The sequence below is a fragment of the Theropithecus gelada genome, chromosome 1 (assembly GCF_003255815.1).
Source record: "Theropithecus gelada isolate Dixy chromosome 1, Tgel_1.0, whole genome shotgun sequence".
In the NCBI taxonomy this organism is placed as follows: Eukaryota; Metazoa; Chordata; class Mammalia; order Primates; family Cercopithecidae; genus Theropithecus; species Theropithecus gelada.
This window is the reverse complement of record NC_037668.1, coordinates 26529509-26550068: the sequence shown is the minus strand read 5'-3', so window position 1 is coordinate 26550068 and position 20560 is coordinate 26529509. Positions and strand designations below refer to the sequence as shown.

Below are 20560 nucleotides of genomic sequence, written 5' to 3'. Positions count from 1 at the left end.
ATGCACTACACTCCAGCTTGTGTGACAGAGTGAGATCCTGTCTCAAAAAAAAAAAAAAAAAGGTAGCTCTCAAGCCCCCTTCTTGGCCTGTCAACTTAGACCATTTGCTTTCTTCAGTTTTTCTTTTGTTTGTTTCCTTTTTTTTTTTTTTTTTTTGAGACCAAGTCTGGCTCTGTCACCCAGGCTGGAGTGCTGTGGTACAATCTCGGCTCACTGCAAGCTCTGCCTCCCGGGTTCGAGTTATTCTCCTGCCTCAGTCTCCTGAGTAGCTGGGACTACAGATGCCCACCACCACGCCCAGCTGATTTTTGTATTTTTAGTAGTGATGGGGTTTCACCATATTGGCCAGACTGGTTTCGAACTCCTGACCTTGTGATCCACCTGCCTTGGTCTCCCAAAGTGCTGGGATTACAGGCGTGAGCCACCACGCCCGGCTGCTTTCTTCAGTTTTATAACTGATGAGGTTTAGAGAGAATCCTGGAAATAAACAGACCTGGCTCATTACATAACTATGCCCTCTGGCTTGATCAACGTTAAGAGAACATTCCTCTTTCTCCTTCATTAGCTGTTTGGTTCATAACCCTGATAGGCTGTTCCAAGTGATTACCTTGCCCTTTAAAATTCTCTTTCCCTTTCCTCACAACTATTTCAGCAGGTGAGGTTGAAGTCCTGGAGTTTACCAGCTATATGCACTTCTCTTGCCTTACACCTTCCTTTTCATATTAAATTAAACTCTGCCCTTTCATCCTATGTTGTCTATCCCAGGTTTATATTTACCACAAACTTGTGTCATCATTTTTATTACACCACATTTTTGTTGTTCGTTTGTTTGTCTCTACTAATTGATTGTGAGCGTCTCAAAGGCAGGGCCTGGCTTTCACTTTCTTACCTCCAGTGCCTCAAACATGACTTCTCAGTAGGTGTCTGCTGAGCCTCACTAGCCTTCCCACCTTCAGAATCTTCTAATTTCAGCGTTTCTGAAGAATCACTGCCTGCCTGATCTTAAAATAACATTTTTATCTTATCAGTCAGAATTGATAATTTATAATAGGTCCTTGTTGTCTAGTGGCTCAAGCACTTGTCTCAGCCTGGCCTTTTGAGCAATCTGTAGTCTAGATCTGGTGCCACTTTGCCTTTCCAAACTTATCTTCCAGTGGCCGCTCCCCACAAGCTGGTTTTCTTCGTGTCCTAAGTAGGCCTTACTCCTTCCTGACGCTGGCCTTTACGTGCCATTTTCCCTGTTTGGGAAGTTTCCAGTCTCCTTTGTACCATTCTGAATTTCACAAGAATTAGAAGAAGGTTTTTGGCATAAGACTTGTTGTTCTCATCAAGATGGCTTTTAAACTGAAGGAGAGGGGAGAACAATAACGAGATAAAATTATATAACTGAATTCCGTGAAGGACATAAGACATGGGAAAAATAAAGTATGTACCTCTGTTGTAGCACTTACCACATTGCATGGCTCTTCCCACTGTAGACTAAGCTTTCTAGACCAGCTTATTGAAGTGGGTGGGGAGTGGGGTGAGGGGGAGCAAAATAGCCTGAGCTCTCTAAGAGGATGGACTGTTTATTATTGTATGGCCAACAGTGAAACTATAACCTGGCATATGAAAGGTGAGTACCTTCATATGAGTAGTAGGAAAATATATACTGTATGATTTGAATCATTTAAAATGTGTTGAAATTTGCTTTATGGCCAGTTTTTGTAAATAGTCACTGAACACTTGAAGATGTATTCTGCAGCTTTTGGGTGCAGTGTTCTATATATGTCAGTTAGGTCCAATTTACTAGTTATGTTGTTCAAATCTATCTCTCCTTTTTTTTTTTTTTGCCTTCCTTCTCTCTTCCCTCTCCTCCCCTCACCTTCCCTTTTCTTCCCTTTTTCTTTGTTTCTCTTTTTTTTTTTTTTTGAGACGGAGTCTCACTTTGTCACCCAGGCTGGGGAGCAGTGGCCAGATCTCAGCTCACTGCAAGCTCCGCCTCCCAGGTTCACGCCATTCTCCTGCCTCCGCCTCCCAAGTAGCTGGGACTACAGGCACCCACCAACTTGCCCGGCTAGTTTTTTTTTGTATTTTTTAGTAGAGACGGGGTTTCACCGTGTTAGCCAGGATGGTCTCGATCTCCTGACGTCGTGATCCACCCGTCTCGGCCTCCCAAAGTGCTGGGATTACGGGCTTGAGCCACCGCGCCCGGCCTCTTTTTTTTTTTTTTTTTGAGACAAGGTCCTGCTATGTTGCCCAGGCTGGTCTTGAACTCCTGGGCTCAAGCAGTCCTACCACCTCAGCCTCCCAAAGTGTTGGGATTACAGGCATGAGCCACTGCACCTGGCCCAAATCTATATCTCTACTGTTTTTTTCTGCTTGTTCTATCAGTTACTTACAGAGGTGTATTTAAATCTCTCACTATGATTTGGATTTGTCCATTTTTCTTTTTAGTTCTGCCGGTTTTACTTTACATATTTTGGAGACTATGTTATTTGATGTATACAAATTTAGAATTGTTATGCTTCCCTCCTGGATTGATCCCTTTCTCACTGTGTCCCTCTTTATCCCTGGGGATGCTTCCTACCTTCAAATCCATTTTATCTGATATTAGTACAACTATACCACTTCAATTTTGGTTAGTATTTACATGAGAAGTAATAGATCATGCCTCCTTGAAATTCATATTAACCAAAGGAAAAAGAAAAAAACACTAAGCACAGTTAGACACAAGAAGTAGACTACAGGAAAACAGATTTTTAAAATTCAAAGAAAATACATGTTGAGCTCATGGCCAGAGACTTTAAAGTGAAGATAAGCCAAGAAAATAGAAAGTCCTAAGAAACTAGGTCTGATGGTATTTCCCAATAAGAAATCCTCCCAGCTCATTCTGCTAGCATTTCTATTCCTAATCATATTCTTGAACCTATCAAGTCCTTCAATTAATTTACCTTACCAAATTTTTACAACTTATTACTTTCCTCATGCCCATGTTTTCCTCCTAATTCAGTTTAGACTCTATACATGATTCGTAATTGTCATTGTTCCTTTGCATAACTAGGAATATACTTATCAAGAAAGTTCAAGACCTGTATGAAGAAAATGGTAAAAATACAATAAAAAGACCTAAAATTAGACTTGTAAAAATGAAAAGACTTGGCTGGGTGCGGTGGCTCATGCCTGTAATCCCAGCACTCTGGGAGGCTGAGGCAGTTGGATCACTTGAGGTCAGGAGTTCAAGACCAGCCTGGCCAACATGGTGAAACCCTGTCTCTACTGAAAATACAAAAATTGGCCAGTCGTGGTGGTGCATGTCTGTAATCCCAGCTACTAGGGAGGCTGAGGCAAAAGAATTGCTTGAACCCAGGAGGCGGAGGTTGCAGTGACCTGAGATCGTGCCACTACACTCCAGCCTGGGTGACAAAGCGAGACTCTATCTCAAAAAAAAAGAAAAAAAAGGTTCTTGGATAGGAAAACTCAACTTTGTAAATATATCATGATGTTTAGTTGAAAACAAGAATAACCAGAAAAGCTTGAAAAAGAACATCAACGAGGGGCAGCAAGCCCCACCAGCTATTCATATATATCAAGCTTGTCCAACCCACGGCCTGTGGGCCACACGTGGCCCGGGACAGCTTTGAATACAGCCCAACACAAATTCATAAACTTTCTTAAAACATTATAAGATTTGTGTGTGTGTGTGTGTGTATGTGTTTTGAGACAGAGTCTCACTCTGTCACCCAGGCTGGAGTGCAGTGGCACAATCTTGGCTCATTGCAACCTCTGCTCCTTGGATTCAAGTGATTCTCCTGCTTCAGCCTCCCGAATAGCTGGGACTCCAGGCACTTGCCACAATGCCCAGCTAATTTTTGTATTTTAGTAGGGACAAGGTTTCTCCATTTTGGCCAAACTGGTCTCAAACTCCTGACCTCAAATAATCCACCTGCCTTGGCCTCCCAGAATGCTGGGATCACAGGCATGAGCCACTGCGCCCAGCTGGTGTTAGTGTATTTTATGTGTAGCCCAAGACAATTCTTCTTCCAGTGTGGCCCAGGGAAGCCAAAAGATTTGACTCCCCTGAATATATGATTCATTAGCTGGACTTCGTGGTACACCACTCTAGTCCCAGTTACTCAGAAGGCTGAGGTGGGAGGATTGCTTGGGACCGGGAGTTTGAGGCTTGCCTGGACAATGTAATGAGATAAATAAATAAATGAATAAATAAATAAATGAATGCCTCTAAATAAATAAATGAATGAAATGAAATAAATTCTTAGTAATTAAAACAATGTGAATGGATATACAGATGGGTTTTGTACCCCATACTGTATACTAAGATAAATTTCAAATGGATGGAAGATTGAAAGTAAAAAATGTCAGCTGGGCATGGTGGCTCATGCCTGTAATCTCAGCACTTTGGGAGGCCGAGGTGGGCGGATCACCTGAAGTCAGGAGTTCGAGACCAGCCTGACCAACATGGAGAAACTTTGTCTCTACTAAAAAAATACAAAATTAGCTGGGGGTGGTGGCTTATGCCTGTAATCCCATCTACTCAGGAAGTTGAAGCAGGAGAATTGCTTGAACCCGGGAGGTGGAGGGGTGGGCCGAGATCGCACCATTGCACTCCAGCCTGGGCAACAAGAGCAAAACTTCGTCTCAAAAAAAAAAAAAAAAAAAAGCCAGGTGCGGTGGCTTATGCACTTTGGGAGGCTGAGATGGGTGGATCATGAGGTCAGGAGGTTGAGACCATCCTGGCTAACATGGTGAAACCCCATCTCTACTAAAAATACAGAAAATTAGCCAGGTGTTGGCTGGGCACAGTGGCTCAGGCCTGTAATCCCAGCACTTTGGGAGGTTGAAGCAGGTGGATCACGAGGTCAGGAGATCGAGACTATCCTGGAAAACATGGTGAAACTCGGTCTCTACTAAAAATACAAAATTTATCCGAGCATGGTGGTGCACGCCTGTAATCCTAGCTACTTGGGAGCCTGAGGCAGGAGAATTGCTTGAACCTGGGAGGTGGAGATTGCAGTGAGCTGATATCCCACCACTGCACTCCAGCCTGGGTGACAGAATGAGACTCTGTCTCAAAAAAAAAAAAAAAAAAAAAAAAAAAGCCAGGCGTGGTGGTGGGCACCTGTAGTCCCAGCTACTTGGGAGGCTGAGGCAGGAGAATGGCATGAACCTGGGAGGCGGAGCTTGCAGTGAGCTGAGACCGTGCCACTGCACTCCAGCCTGGGCAACAGAGTGAGACTCCATCTCAAAAAAAAAAAAAAAAAAAAGCAAAAAATGTAAACTATTAAGAAGAAGACCTCTGGTATGGATGGTTTGGCTGTGTTGCCACCAAAATCTCGTGTTGAATTGTAGCTCCCATAATTACCACATGTTGTAAGAGGGACCTGGTGGGAGAAAATTGAATCATGGGGACAGGTCTTTCCTATGCTATTCTCATGATAGTGAATATGTCTTACAAGATCTGATGCTTTTATAAAGTGTAGTTCGCCTACACAAGCTCTCTTGCCTGTTGCCATGTAAGATGTGACTTTGTTCCTCATTCGCTTTCTGCCATGATTGTGAGACTTCCCCAGCCATGTGGAACTGTGATTCAATTAAACCTCTTTCCTTTATAAATTACCCAATCTCAGGTATGTCTTTATTAGCAGCATGAGAACAAACTAGTACAAACTCTTTCATTACCTTAAAGTGGTGAAAATATTTCTAACTATGACTCAAAATTTAAAAGCCATAAAAGGCTGATAAAGAACAAAACAAACAAGCCAAAGCCTTCTGCATGGGAAACACACGTCCACAGAAGTCAAGCCAAAAGAGAAACAACAAACTGGGGAAATCAATTCAGAGTATACGCAAATAGCTAATTCCTTGGATATATAAAGAACATGTACAAATGGATCAGGAAAAAACAACTATCCTAATTAAAAAATGAGCAAAGCATATGAAGGGACAATTCACAGAATACAACTGGGTCTTTTTTTTTTTTTTTTTTTGGAGAGACAGTCTTGCTCTGTCACCTGGGCTGGAGCGCAGTGGCACGATCTTGGCTCACTGCAACCTCCACCTCCCGGGTTCAAGCGATTCTCCTGCCTCAGCTTCTCAAGTAGCTGGAACTACAGGCATGCACCACCATGCCCAGCTAATTTTTGTAGCTTTTAGTAGAGAGAGGGTTTTACTATATGTTGGCCAGGCTGGTCTCGAACTCCTGACCTCAGGTGATCCACCTGCCTTGGCTTCCCAAAGTGCTAGGATTACAGGCGTGAGCCACTGCACCCGGACACAACTGGCTCTTAACCCAGGGAGATGCTCAGGTCACTTGTAATAAGAGATATGCACTTTTTTTTTTTTTTTTTTCCTGAGACAGAGTCTCCCTCTGTCACCCAGGCTGGAGTGCAGTGGCGCAATCTTGGCTCACTGCAACCTCCTCCTCCCAGGTTCAAGTGATTCTCCTGCCTCAGCCTCCAAAGTACCTGGGACTACAGGCGTCCGCCACCATGCCTGGCTAAGTTTTGTATTTTTAGTAGAGACAGGGGTTTCACCATATTGGCCAGGCTGGTCTCGAACTCCTGATGTTGTGATTCGCCCACCTCGGCCTCCCAAAGTGCTGGGGTTACAGGCGTGAGCCACCGCGGCCTGGCCTCTAACACAATTCTCTAGTGTATATCCTTTTTTTTTTTTTTTTTTTTTTTGAGACAAATTGTCACTCTATAACCCAGGCTGGAGTGTAGTGGTGCTATCTCTGCTTACTGTAACCTCCGTCTCCCGGGTTCAAGTGATTCTTGTGCCTCAGCCTCCCGAGTAGCTGAGATTACAGGCGTGAGCTACCACGCCCAGCTAATTATATATTTTTAGTAGAGAGGGGGTTTCACCTTGTTGGTCAGGCTGGTCTTGAATTCAGGTGATCCGCTTGGCCTGGCCTCCCAAAGTGCTGCGATTATAGGTGTGAACCACTGAGCCCAGCCACTAGTGTGTACCTTCAGTCTCCACTTCTCCCTACTCTCTAGATTTCCTAAACTTCTTTTTCCCTCTGCACTCTTAGCTAATGAGTTTACCTCTGAAGAAATCAAAGAAATTGCCATTATCTTCTCACCAACAAATCTACAAGCTGTACCACATGCTTCTCTTGTTATGATAGGTGGTTTTCTCTGCTTTAACCCTCAGCTTGAGCTCAGGATGCCATCTCTTCTCTCCTCTATTGATACCACAACTGTTCTTCCCCCACCCGCTTTTTGAGAGAAGGTCTTGCTTTGTCACCCAGGCTGGAATGCAGTGGAGGCTCACTGCAACCTCCACCTCCCAGGCTCCCACCTCAACCTCTGGAGTAGCTGGGACCACAGGCACTGCCATGCCCAGCTAATTTTTTAATTTTTATTTTTTTTGTAGAGACAGGGGTCTCTCTCTGTTGCCCAGGCTGGTCTAGAACTCCTGGGCTCAAGTGATACACCTGCCTTGGCCTCCCAAAGCACTGGGATTATAGGCATGAGCCACTGTGCCTAGCCTCTCTTTTCCACACATGATTAATTTCTTGCTCTTTACTGGATCATTGCTATTAACATACAAGCATTTCCATCTAAACAAAATACCTACTCTGCATTTATTCAACATGTCTTACAGCTGTTGCTCCTTTTCTCTGCTGGCCTTCTCTGCAAAATTTCTATTGAACTGTCTATAGTCACAGTCTACTTTTTTGTGTGTGGGGCTGTTGAATAATTCCTTCCATAATTTTCTACTTTGCAGACAAACTCATCAGTCTGTAGTTTACAAATCTGCTTTTTTGAAAGACTATAGAAAACAAATGTCAATGACAACGAAATTGTAACATTTATTATACATTTAAGCAACTTTATGGGAAAAAGAATCTGATGAACATCAAATTACTTGCATGCTCTAAAATACCTTCATGCTTTGTAAATGTATACACAGATGTTTTATATAGTATTAACTGAGGTGCACACGATTTGTATTTACTTTTTTCATTTTAGTTATTAACATTATTTCATGTATACTTGTCCATTATTAATATTTTCAAAACATAAAATATAAAATTGAACAGAGATAAACAAAAAAGGTACTTTGGTTAAGAAAGAAATGCGGCTGGGCGCGGTGGCTTACGCCTGTAATCCCAGCACTTTGGGAGGCCGAGTCGGGTGGATCACCTGAGGTCGGGAGTTCGAGACCAGCTTGGCCAACATGGAGAAACCCCCTCTACTAAAAATACAAAATTAGCAGGGCATGGTTGCCTATAATCCCAGCTACTTGGGAGGCTGAGGCAGAAGAATCGCTTGAACCCGGGAGGCAGAGATTGCAGTGAGCCAAGATTGCGCCATTTCATTCCAGCCTGGGCAACAAGAGGAAAACTCCATCTAAAAAAAAAAAAAAAATGCATAAGTATAGGATGTGGGAGACCCAATTTAATAGTATTTCAGGTGAAAATAAAAGGTTTACCCATTTTAGTATACTGTAAATGGAATATAACTCAATAGTGTAACATGGCTATTATTATATTTGTGAATGCATGCTTTTTAAATTTATTTATATTTATTTTTATATTTTTAAGAGGCAGGGTCTTTCTTGTTCCTTTGCCCAGGCAGGAGTACAGTGGTGCAATCAGAGCTTACTGCAGGTTCGAACTCCTGGGCACAAGTGATTCTCTTGTCTCAGCCTCCAGAGTAGAGGATTACAGGTTACACCACCATACCCAGCTAATTTTTTATTTAAAAAAATTTTTAAATTTAATTTTCTGGCTGGGCATGGTGGTTCACGCCTATAATCCCTTCACTTTGGAAGGCTGAGGTGGGAGGATCACTTGAGCTCAGGAGTTCAAGACTAGCCTGGGCTATACAGCAAGACATCGTGTATACAAAACAACACAACAAACAAACAAAAACAAAAAAGGAAAGAAAGGGAGGAAGGAAAAGAAAGAAAAAAAAAATAGCAGGATGTGGCAACGCGTGTGGTCCCATCTACTCAGGAGACTGAGGTGGGAGGATTGCTTGAGCCCAGGAGGTGGAGGCTTCTGCGAGCCATGATTGCACCACTGCACTCTAGCCTGGGCAACAGAGCAAGACCCTGTTTCAAAAATAAAATAAATAAATAAAGGCCGGGCACGGTGGCTTATGCCTGTAATCCCAGCACTTTGGGAGGCTGAGGTGGGAGAATCACTTGAGCTTAGGAGTTCAAGACTAGCCTGGGCTATACAGCAAGACATCGTGTATACAAAACAAAACAAAAAACAAAAATGAAAGAAAAGAAAGGAAGGAAGGAAGGAAAGAAGGAAAAGAAAGAAAAAAAAATAGCAGGATGTGGCAATGCCTGTGGTCCCATCTACTCAGGAGACTGAGGTGGGAGGATTGCTTGAGCTGAGGAGGTGGAGGTTTCTGCAAGCCATGATTGCACCGCTGCACTCTAGCCTGGGCAACAGAGCAAGAGCGTTTCAAAAATAAAATAAATAAATAAAGGCTGGGCACGGTGGCTCATGCCTGTAATCCCAGCAGTCTGGGAGGCTGAGGCGGGCGGATCACCTGAGGTCGGGAGTTCGAGACCAGCCTGACCAATATGGAGAAACCCCGTCTCTACTAAAAATACAGAATTAGCCGGGCGTAGTGGCACAAGCCTGTAATCCCAGCTACTAGGGAGGCTGAGGCAGGAGAATTGCTTGAACCCGGGAGGTGGAGGTTGCAGTGAGCCAAGATCGTGCCGTTGCACTTCAGCCTGGGCAACAAGAGCGAAACTCCGTCTCAAAAATAAATAAGTAAATAATAAAATAAAATAAAATAAAATGTCTTAGACGCAGAGTCTTTTCCCTATGTTGCCCTGGTTGGTTTCAAACTCCTGGCCTTAAGTGATCCTCTCCTGCCTCAGCCTCCTGAGTAACTGGGATTACAGGCACATATCACAGAGCCCAGCTGTCAGTGTATATACCTTTCTCGAAGACTTTAAATTTCTTTCTTTCTTTCTTTCTTTTTTTTTGAGATGGAGTTTTGCTCTTGATGCCCAGGCTGGAGTGCAATAGCACGATTTCAGCTCATGCAACCTCCGCCTCCCAGGTACAAGTGATTTTCCTGTCTCCGCCTCCCAAGAGCTTGGATTACAGGCATGTGCACCACGCCCGGCTAATTTTTTTGTATTTAGTAGAGACAGGTTTCACCATGTTAGTCAGACTGACCTCAGATGATCCACTCACCTCGGCCTCCCAAAGTGCTGGGATTACAGGTGTGCTCCATGCACCCGGCCAAGACTATTAAGCACCCAGTAGGTGGTTTACATTGAATGGAACCAGAAGCAGAACTTTGGCCAAAGAGATGGGGACAAAGGAATGAGAGCAAAGGTGAAAAAGGCAAAATGTCAAACAATATTCTTTTGGATAAAAATGTGGTCTTTTCACTTGCAATGAGGTAATGCTAAGGAAGTTTTTTTCCACAGTCTGCATATACTTAGTACAGTTAAAATTAAATCATCGTAAAATAGAAACTACAACTAGCAAAGGTGTTGAGCATGAATGTCAATTAAAAATGATGTAACAATATAAATGTTAACAGAAAGTTTGAGTATCAACATCGTCTATAGAAGAAAGGTGGCTTAGTCAGCACACAACTATTAGTCACAGTGAGAAAACAAATAATTCTGAAATGTAGGGACCTGTTCACAGATCAAATATGGGTAAAGGACATATCCACAGTCACCCAAAGATGTTTATAGAGCCTGTTCAGTTCAGTTTGTATCATCTGGGTGTGTTTTGTGTACATCTGTTTAACTTTCTTCTTGAGATAACGTCATTCCGCTTTTCTCAAATCGTATTATTGTGGGTTTAAAAAATTTTTTTTTGTTGTTTTTTGAGACAAGGTCTGGCTCTATCGCCCAGGCTGTAGTTCAATGGCGCGATCTAGGCTCACTGCAACTACCGCCTCCGGGCTCAAGTCATCCTCCCACCTCCGCCTCCCATGTAGCTGGGACTATACTGACCAGGCTCCCATTTTCCAATTGAGCGCTCCCTTTCCCTTGGTTTTTCCCTTTCTTCCTCCCAGCGCAGCTCATCTCTCAAAGCCTGTGAATGCTGCCGGTGGGGTGGACAGAGGAACAGTTTGGAGATGGTGTCAAGGTAACATTCCATTTCTCTCCCGGTCTTCTCCCCCGCCCTCCCATGTTAATATGTGGTTTTCACTTGCCAAGAGGCAGGCCCAAAGTTTCTGCAGCACCAAACTGCAGGTGCAGTTGCACCAAGCAACTTACATTCAAACAAACGCAAAATCACAAACCAAGCCCGTCTCCATAAATCCCACACCACGACTGCCTTCCCTACTTCCTCCTTAGAGGTACTTCTCAGCCCTCCAGCTCCTACTGAGAACCCAGTCAGTCAGGAAGTCCCTACTTCAGGAACACCAACCAATCAGGGGGCCGTCACCTGCTGAAGGTGCGGCATTCGTCTCCTGACGCGACAGTCTCCTGGGCCAATCAGAGGCAGCTCAGGTGGGGAAAGGCGCAGTGAGCCGAGGCGGGGAGTGGCGGCAGGGTAACACCTGGCGGAGGTGACTCGCTCTGAAGAGCGGCGGTTCCTTACTCCAATCGGAACGCGCCGGGGTGGGGAGCTGGCCAATCAGCCGTGGAGGGCGGGGCCAGGCGGGGCTCCACCTGGCGGCTGGCTCTCAGTCCCAGCGCTGAAGTCTGCGGCGCTGTGTCTGTTCCCAGGAGCCCGTCGGCGGCTGTTGTACCGGGAGCCTGATCGCGATGGGGACAAAGGCGCAAGCCGACAGGAAACTGTTGCACCTCTTCATATTGGCGATCCTGTTGTGTAAGTTCCCGGAGTTTCGGGAGGAATCGGCCGGTCGGGTCGGAGGTTGGAGGAAGCCTCTCCCCACGCCCCTAGCCCGCGGGAGGGGAGGAGCTCAGAAACCTTCCTACCTCGCTCTCCTAATTCTCTTTTCCACCCCTGGCTGGTCCCTCTTTCACCACTCTCACAGCTGGGTGAGTGGCTGGCTCCCCTCCCCCACACTGGTGAGTTGTGACCGTACCCCTCACGCTGCACACACCAGAGGTACACTCCTCGTCCTCACTGCAGAGGGCCGTCAGGCCAAGGACCCTTCCACACTCATCTACCCAGCGCGCGCTCCACACGCACCTGGGAAGGGCTAGCCTGCCCCTCCAACGCGCACCCACGAACCCCGCTGCGCAACCGGGAGCCTTGGCTCCTTAAGGGTCCTCGGAGAAAATCGAATGGCAGTGGTCTGGGGTGGAAGTCTCTTTCCCTAGCTTTTGCTGAAGGAGTCTCTGGCTCCTCTGAATCTTTGGATTGCGGCCATTGCTCTGGGAAAATGTCTGGGTGCACAGTCTAAAGAGGAAATGCAATAGAAACCTGAAATTTCTCTAAGCGCAGCAGAGGTTCCAGCGAAGTTCCTTTCTGGAATAACTACCTCAGGAGTCCTTAATACGTGTTGTTGACTGAGTGACTCTTCCCAGGGGGAGAGTGTATCTGTTGGTTGGCTTGATTCTCATCAGAGCCAGAGCTCTGCCCTCCCACTGGCTGTGTATGAGAGTTTTTGTTTCCTTTGTAAACTCCCTTTCCTGAGGAACAATGAGGCTCACTTGCTAGGGCATGCCTCTGTCTCTAGATGTGTTTGTGTGGGGCTGAGCGTGTCGTCGGTTGGTTTGTGCGTTAGTCAACCTGTGGCATCACCTGTGTGTTTATCTGTCTGATTCTTGAGTGTGCGTGTCCTTGTGTGGGTAGTTGTGTCAGTATGTGTTCTACATGAGTCTCCCCTCACCCCCAAGGTTCTTTTTTTAGAAAGTGTTAAGTAAATGAATGATTACAATCAGTACTGGTGTCTGTAGATTCCCTGCCCTTAGATGAATTGACTGCTCATTTGTACCTTATCACAACATAAACCCTTGGGGGAGATTGGACCAGAGGCATATCTCGTCCTCTTTGTATTTTACTGATAAGGAAACAGGGTGAGTGACTGTATTTGTAACAGTTTTTGTCTATGACAGTATTTGTCAGGCTTAAAAGTTTCCTGGAGCTGCTTCCTCCCTATCCTTTGCCACTGCTTCCTTTCTTTTTTCTTCTAATTTCCTATATTATTTATGATAATCCTAAAATAATCATATACTGGCACTGGAAGGGTTGTGATAGCACCATTTTGAGCTTGGAGGTGTCTTCAGGGAACCAAGCCACAGTAGTGCAGAGGGAACCTGAGATGATGTCGCATTAGCCTGTTAGGACAGTGGGTCCTGGGAAGTGACATGTCCGGGGAATGGAGGAACTGACCTTGTAACTTTTAAATCAGGCTAGATCTGGGGTGGGGTTGGGGGAGGGGAGTCATTTGGTTAGTGCAAATGAGGATGGAAATGGGAGCCGGGCCACCACACCTGCGTTCTAGCTTGGCTTTCTCTCTGCCCTGTTTGTGATCTTAGGCAGTAGCTCAGTCTTTTCATCTGTAAAATAGGAGTAATACTTGTCCCACCCTTGTCATGAGTGTGGTATCACCACTGAGGAGTTCCGGGTGGGCAGGGCAGAATTGCCCTGCATCTGGGTCATTCTCTGAGTCCCGGTGTTTCCTACTGATGTTTCTGACTCAAGCCCTTCTAGCTTTGCCCTTTCAGGGGCAGGCATACCTCAAAACTGTAGACTGGTGAGTTACTCCTCCTTTCCTCTACTTCTACTCCCAGGAGTGAATTGTTCCCTCCAAACTAGAAAATGGTGACTGGCACTTCCTAGTTCTACCTGAAATTAGGAAAAGAGTGGCAGTGGAATTCCAGTGCCCTTTAGTCTTTGCCTTCTGGCTCTCGACCACTTTTTTTTTTTTTTTTTTTTTTGAGACAGAGGCTCATTCTGTTACCCAGGCTGGAGTGCAGTAGCATGACCTTGGCTCACTGCAACCTCCACCTCCCGGATTCAATTGGTTCTCCTGCCTTAGCCTCCCCAGCAGCTGGGACTACAGGCAGGCACCACCATGCCTGGTGAATTTTTTGTATTTTTAGTAGAGATGGGGTTTCACCATGTTGGCCAGGCTGATCTCGAACTCCTGACTTCAAGTGATCCTCTTGCGTAGGCCTTCCAAAGTGCTGAGATTACAGGCGTGAACCCCTGCACCTGGCCACTCCAAACCACTTTTACCTCACGATGTTGCTCTTCAGTTCCTTTGTGATCATGGCTTGTGGAGTCTCCAGCCCAGTTCTGATTCAAGATACAGCTACTGTGATTTTTAAAAAAAATATTTATTTAGAAGAGGTTAATTGACACGGTGTTATAATTAAAATGATATCAAAGCGGTGGGGTATCTCATTCCCACATTGCTGCTGTTTACCCCAAACCCCAATAGTTTCTTTTTTTTGAGCTGGAGTCTAGCTCTGTCACCCAGGCTGGAGAGCAGTGGTGCATCTCAGCTCACTGCAAGCTCCGCCTCCCGAGTTCATGCCATTCTCCTGCCTCAGCCTCCCAAGAAGCTGGGACTACAGGTGCCCGCCACCATACCTGGCTAATTTTTTGTATTTTTAGTAGAGATGGGGTTTCACCGTGTTAGCCAGGGTGGTCTCGATCTCCCAGCCTCGTGATCCGCCCACCTCGGCCTCCCAAAGTGTTGGGATTACAGGCGTGAGCCACCGCGCCCGGCCCCTGAACCCCAATAGTTTCTTATGTTTCTTTTCAGTGTTCCATTTTACAGATACAAGTATATATAAATAAAACTTGTTTTTTCTCCCCTTTCTGACACAAAAAGAGGCATACTACATATATTCTACATCTTGCTTATATGTATATATATCATGGGGTTTCGTTTTGTTGTTGTTGTTTTTTGAAACAGGGTCTCACTCTGTTGCCCAGGCTGGAGTACAGTGGCATGATTATAGCTCACTGCAGCCTTTTTTTTTTTTTTTTTTGAGACAAAGTCTTGCTGTGTTGCCCAGGGAGGAGTGCAGTGGCGCGATCTTGTCTCACTGCAAGCTCTGCCTCCCAGGTTCAAGTGATTCTCCTGCCTCAGCCTCCCGAGTAGCTGGGACTACAAGCGTGCACCACCAGGCCTGGCTAATTTTTGTATTTTTAGTGGAGATGGGGTTTCACCATTTAGCCAAGCTGGTCTTGAATTCCTGACTTCAAGTGATCCACCTTCCTTGGCCTCCCACAAGTGCTGGGATTACAGTCATGAGCCACCGTGCCTGGCCTCATTGCAGCCTTGACCTCCTGGGTTCAAGCAATCCTCCAGTCTTAGCCTCCTGAATAGTTGAGGCTATAGGCAAGCGTGAGTGGTAAGCCATACCTGGCTAATTTTTAATTTTTTTAGTATAGACAGGGTCTCACTATGTTGTACAGGCTGGTCTTGAATTCTTGGCTTCAAGGGATCCTTTTGCCTCAGCCTTTCAAAATGCTGAATGACAGGTATGGGTCACCACACCTGGCCCATATTGGTTTCTAGGGATTGTGGCCTTGGCTGTTAGGATACATCCCACCCCCTCCAAGTCAGCTGAGTTCAATGTGCACTTGTTCTATGGACACATAAATGGGCAACACACATTTCCACCACACCCAAAAATAGATTTAAATGCTATGCACATTTTATGTGATAGGAATAATGAGACTTGTTTATCACATCTGTTAGGTTTGACTAGAGACCCTGGGGATCTCTAAACTCAAACCAATTTCTGTTTCAGAGATTCAGGAAAGACCTGGATGACCTTGCGTCCAACGTAATTGAGGATGAGGTTTCACTATTGTGTGAGGGTTGTGGAAAGCAGTATGAGTGAACACATACTGTGAGAGTAGACGCACACTGGGGTTTTCCTGGCATTGAAAACCCAGAGTTCATCTGCCTGGACTCCCTGATAAGCAGGGTTTCTGTCTAAAGTCCAGCTGCGTCATTTGTTTCACAATGTAGGGGTGGAACAGGAGGAAGCAGCTGGCTGGCAGGAAGTGGATGCCGGGCCCCTGAAGTAAGTCTTGGGTAGGCAGGCTCAACCTTCCTTTGCACTGGGAAGATGGGGTGGCTGGGGAGCTGAGCAGGTAGAACCGGAAATTCTGCAGAGGGGGCAGGAGGGAGCCAGGGAGTGAAAGCGCTCCTGTCTTACCCTGCCATTACCACTTTCTGCTATCCTCAGAGGGCCCGAGCCAGCTGATTGACATCACTGAAAGTGCAGCCAAGGATGGCTGTTCAGACATAGCCCACCTGTTGTTGGCCTCACAGAGCCTTCCTCTTGCCCACGCATTCCTTAACTGTTCCACCGCAACCCCTGGAAAGGCCCTGTCAGCTGTGAAACTTCCCTGGCGCAGTGGAGCCTCTTGATCTTTACGAGGAGGCCAACTCTTATGAGAGTTATTTCAGACTCTACAGGCTGAGTGGTGGGGAGGAAGGGGAAAACCAGGGTGGAGGTCCAGGTTCTAATTATATTGCAATGTGAAATTCACTTGTTAATCCAGCAAACATTGGTGTTTACTATATTCTGAGCACTGTGCTAGAGATTAGGGGGAAAACATGAAGTTAAACTGGGTATGCTATAGCTGGTGGGGTGAGGAAGCCCTGACTCATCCTTCATATTGCAGGGCTCTGGCTCCCTGGCAACTGGAGGGTCTTGTGAGTCTCATATGTCCAGAGGGAAGATTGGATGAATTATTAGAGAAAACCAGAGAGACTGGCTGTTTTCCCTCTTTTTCCCCCTCCTCTTCTTTTTTCTTCTTTTTTAAATGAACAACAAACACCAGGGCCTACTTGAGTTGTAGAGGATGGGAGGAGGGTAAGGATAGAAAAACTACCTTTTGGGTACTATGCTTATTAGCAGGATAATGAAATAATCTTTACACCAAACCTCCATGACATGTAGTTCATCTGTATAACACACCTGCACATGTACCCCTGAGCATAAAATTAAAGTTCAAAATAAATAAATTGGCTGGGCGCGGTGGCTCACGCCTGTAATCCCAGAACTGTGGGAGGCTGAGGCGGGTGGATCACCTGAGGTCAGGAGTTCCAGACCAGCCTGGCCAACATGGTGAAACCCCATTTCTACCAAAAATACAAAAATTAGCTGGGCGTGGTGGTAGGTGCCTATAATTCTAGTTACTCAGGAGGCTGAGGCAGGAGAATTGCTTGAACCCAGGAGGTGGAGGTTCCAGTGAGCCAAGATCACGCCATTGCACTCCACCCTGAGCGACAAGAGCAAAAACTCCGTCTCAAAATAAATAAATAAATTCAAACTCAACACTCAAGCAACTCAAAGAAAATTCTTTTTTTCTTTTATTTTTATAGAGATCAGAGCCTCTCTCTTTTTAAAATTTCTTTTATTCTTTTTTATGTTGTATTTCTTCTTTTATTTTTTGTTATTGATATCCCTGAGACATAGAGATTGGATCTTTCTATGTTGCTCAGGCTGGTCTTGAACTCCTGGGCTCAAGTGATTCTCCCACCTTGGCCTTCCAAAGTGCTGGGATTGTAAGCATAAGCTGCTGCACTGCACCTGGCCAGAAAATTCTAATAATTAACAGGATATCTAGAAAAAAACTAAAGGTTTCTTAGTAAAGTAGTGGAAGGAAGTAGGTCCTTTTCTGTTATGGGTCTGACCTGACCCTTCATGTACAAGAGATGGTTGTTGTTGGGTTCTGTTAAGAGTCTGGACGCCTCTGCCTTCTGTGACCATCTTCTCACGTCAGCAGTGCTTTGATGCAGTTCATGGAGCACCTCCTCTGTGCAAAGTGTAGTGCTGGGAGCTGGGGAAGGATACAAGCAGAACTCAAGAAACTGCAGACACATATTGACTAGGTAGAGTACAGAGCAGCGTGTGCCACAGGCTGTCAACAAAGTACAGAATGTTTGGGGAGCATAGAGGAGAAGAGAGTAACTTTTTAAAAAGATAAGTTTTTTCTTTTTGTTAAAAAAAGTGATACATGCTCAATGTAGAAAAATAGGAAAATGCAAAGGACTATGGAGAAAATAAAATCACATGTAATTCTATTATCTAGGGATAAACACTTATTACTGGTGTTTCATGCTAGTCTTTTTGAATTAATGTGTGATATATGTCTATATTTCCTACAAAATATACTTTTTTTTTTTTTTTTTTGAGATGGAATCTCGCTCTGTTACCCAGGTTGGAGTGCAGTGAGTGGCACAATCTTGGCTCACTGCAACCTCCACCTCCTGGGCTCCAGCAATTCTCTGCCTCAGCTTCCTAAGTAGCTGGGATTATAGGCGCCCGCCACCACACCTGGCTAATTTTTTTGTATTTTTAGTAGAGATGGGGTTTCACCATCTTGGCCAGGCTGTTCCTGAACTCCTGACCACCTGCCTTGGCCTCCCAAAGTGTTAGGATTACAGGTGTGAGCCACCGCACCTGACCCAAAATATACTTTAAATAAGGTCCTTTCTATAATATTCCTAAAGTATGGCTATATCATAATTTACTTATTCATCTTTTGTTGGGCATTTAGATTTCTCTTTTTTCTTTGCTATACTAAATAACATTAAATTGGCTGGGCATGGTGGTTCATGCCTGTAATCCTAGCACCTTGGGAGGCTGAGGCAGACGGATTACTTGAAGCCGATCACTTGAGGATCACTGGCCAATGTGATAAAACCCCGTGTCTATCAAAAGTATAAAAATTAGCTGGGCATACCATGCCCAGTGTGTGCCTGTAATCTCAGCTACTTGGGAGGCTGAGGCAGGAGAATCTCTTGAACCTGGGAGACGGAGGTTGCCGTGAGCCATGATCGCACCACTGCACTCCAGCCTGGGCAACACAGCAAGACTCCGTTTCCAAAAAAACAAACAATAAAACTTAAATAACTTTAAAATATTCTTGTACATGCATTTTTTTTTTTTTTTTTTTTTTTGAGACAGAGTCTTGCTCTGTCGCCCAGGCTGGAGTGCAGTGGCACAATCCCGGCTCACTGCAAGCTCCGCCTCCCGGGTTCACGCCATTCTCCTGCCTCAGCCTCCCGAGTAGCTGGGACTACAGGCGCCCGCCACTGCGCCCGGCTAATTTTTTCTATTTTTAGTAGAGACGGGGTTTCACCATGGTCTCGATCTCCTGACCTTGTGATCCGCCCGCCTCGGCCTCCCAAAGTGCTGGGATTACAGGCGTGAGCCACCGCGCCCGGCCTTTTTTTTTTTTTTTTTAAAGACAGAGTCCCACTCTGTCGCCCAGGCTGGAGTGCAGTGGCGTAATCTCAACTCACTGCAACCTCCACCTCCAGGTTCAAGTGATTCTCCTGCCTCAGCCTACCAAGTANGGCCTTTTTTTTTTTTTTTTAAAGACAGAGTCCCACTCTGTCGCCCAGGCTGGAGTGCAGTGGCGTAATCTCAACTCACTGCAACCTCCACCTCCAGGTTCAAGTGATTCTCCTGCCTCAGCCTACCAAGTAGCTGGGATTCAGGTGCCTGCCACCATGCCCAGCTAATTTTTGTATTTTTGGTACAGACGGGGTTTCACCATGTTGGTCAGGTTGGTCTCAAAGTCCTGACCTCAAGTGATCCGTCCGCCTCAGCCTCCCAGAGTGCTGGGATTATAGGCATGAGCTACTGTGCCTACCTTTGATTGTTTTCTTAGGTGATATGCCTAGAAATTGGGGTGAGATTAATTTTGACTGAGGAAAGGTATAACAGATCAATGGACATTTGAACAGAATCTTGAAAGATACATGGGATTTCCTTGCTTGTCCAATAAAGTTACATATAGCATAATAGTTTTAGAGCCTCAAAATCAGGCAGAGTTGGGTTAAGATTCCTACCTTGCTATTTGTAGCCATATGGTTTGGATTTTTTTTTTTTTTTTTTTTTTAAGACGGAGTCTCACTCTGTCACCTAGGCCGGAGTGCAGCGGCTTAATCTTGGCTCACTGCAACCTCCACCTCTCGGCTTCAAGTGATTCTCCTGCCTTAGCCTCTCGAGTAACTGGGATTACAGGCGCCTGCCACCATGCCCAGCTAATTTTTGTATTTTTAGTAGAGATGGGGTTTCACCACGTTGGCCAGGCTGGTCTCAAACTCCTGACCTCGTGATCTGCCCGCCTTGGACTCTCAAACTTCTGGGATTACACGTGTGAGCCACTGTGTCTGGCCTGGGTCAACTGTTCTAAGCCTCAGTTTATTCATCTGTAAAATGAAATGGTAACGATAGTACTTCAATAGTACTTGTCTCATAGGGTTGTTTATTTATTTATTTATTTATTTATTTATTTATTTATTTATTTTAGAATTTAGTGAGAAGATGCATGTAAGGCCCAACCTTAATAATTTGCCACTTCTACTATTATGCCATTGGCAGTCATAAGACCCTGCCAGATTCATGGGGAGGAAACATTTTTTTTTTTTTTTTTTTTGAGACGGAGTCTTGCGCTGTGTCACCCAGGCTGGAGTGCAGTGGCGCGATCTCGGCTCACTGCAAGCTCCGCCTCCCAGGTTCACGCCATTCTCCTGCCTCAGCCTCCGAGTAGCTGGGACTACAGGCGCCCGCCACCACGCCCGGCTAGTTTTTTGTATTTTTAGTAGAGACGGGGTTTCACCATGTTAGCCAGGATGGTCTCGATCTCCTGACCTCGTGATCCACCCGCCTCGGCCTCCCAAAGTGCTGGGATTACAGGCTTGAGCCA

General features: G+C 45.4%; 1 protein-coding gene across 2 annotated transcripts in view; it reads left to right on the top strand.

Annotated features, from left to right (window-relative positions):
- F11R (F11 receptor) overlaps positions 1 to 20560 on the top strand; it is a 38682-nt gene that overhangs the window by 5545 nt on the left and 12577 nt on the right. The window contains exons 2-3 of one of the 2 annotated variants that reach the window (XM_025377616.1): positions 11305 to 11404; positions 11680 to 11782. In XM_025377616.1, the coding sequence (XP_025233401.1) occupies positions 11719 to 11782 (64 nt within the window). In that variant the 5' untranslated portion in view covers positions 11305 to 11404; positions 11680 to 11718. Of the gene's footprint in view, positions 1 to 11304; positions 11405 to 11626; positions 11783 to 20560 lie in introns of those variants that run through there. The other variant, XM_025377625.1, reaches the window with a different exon arrangement.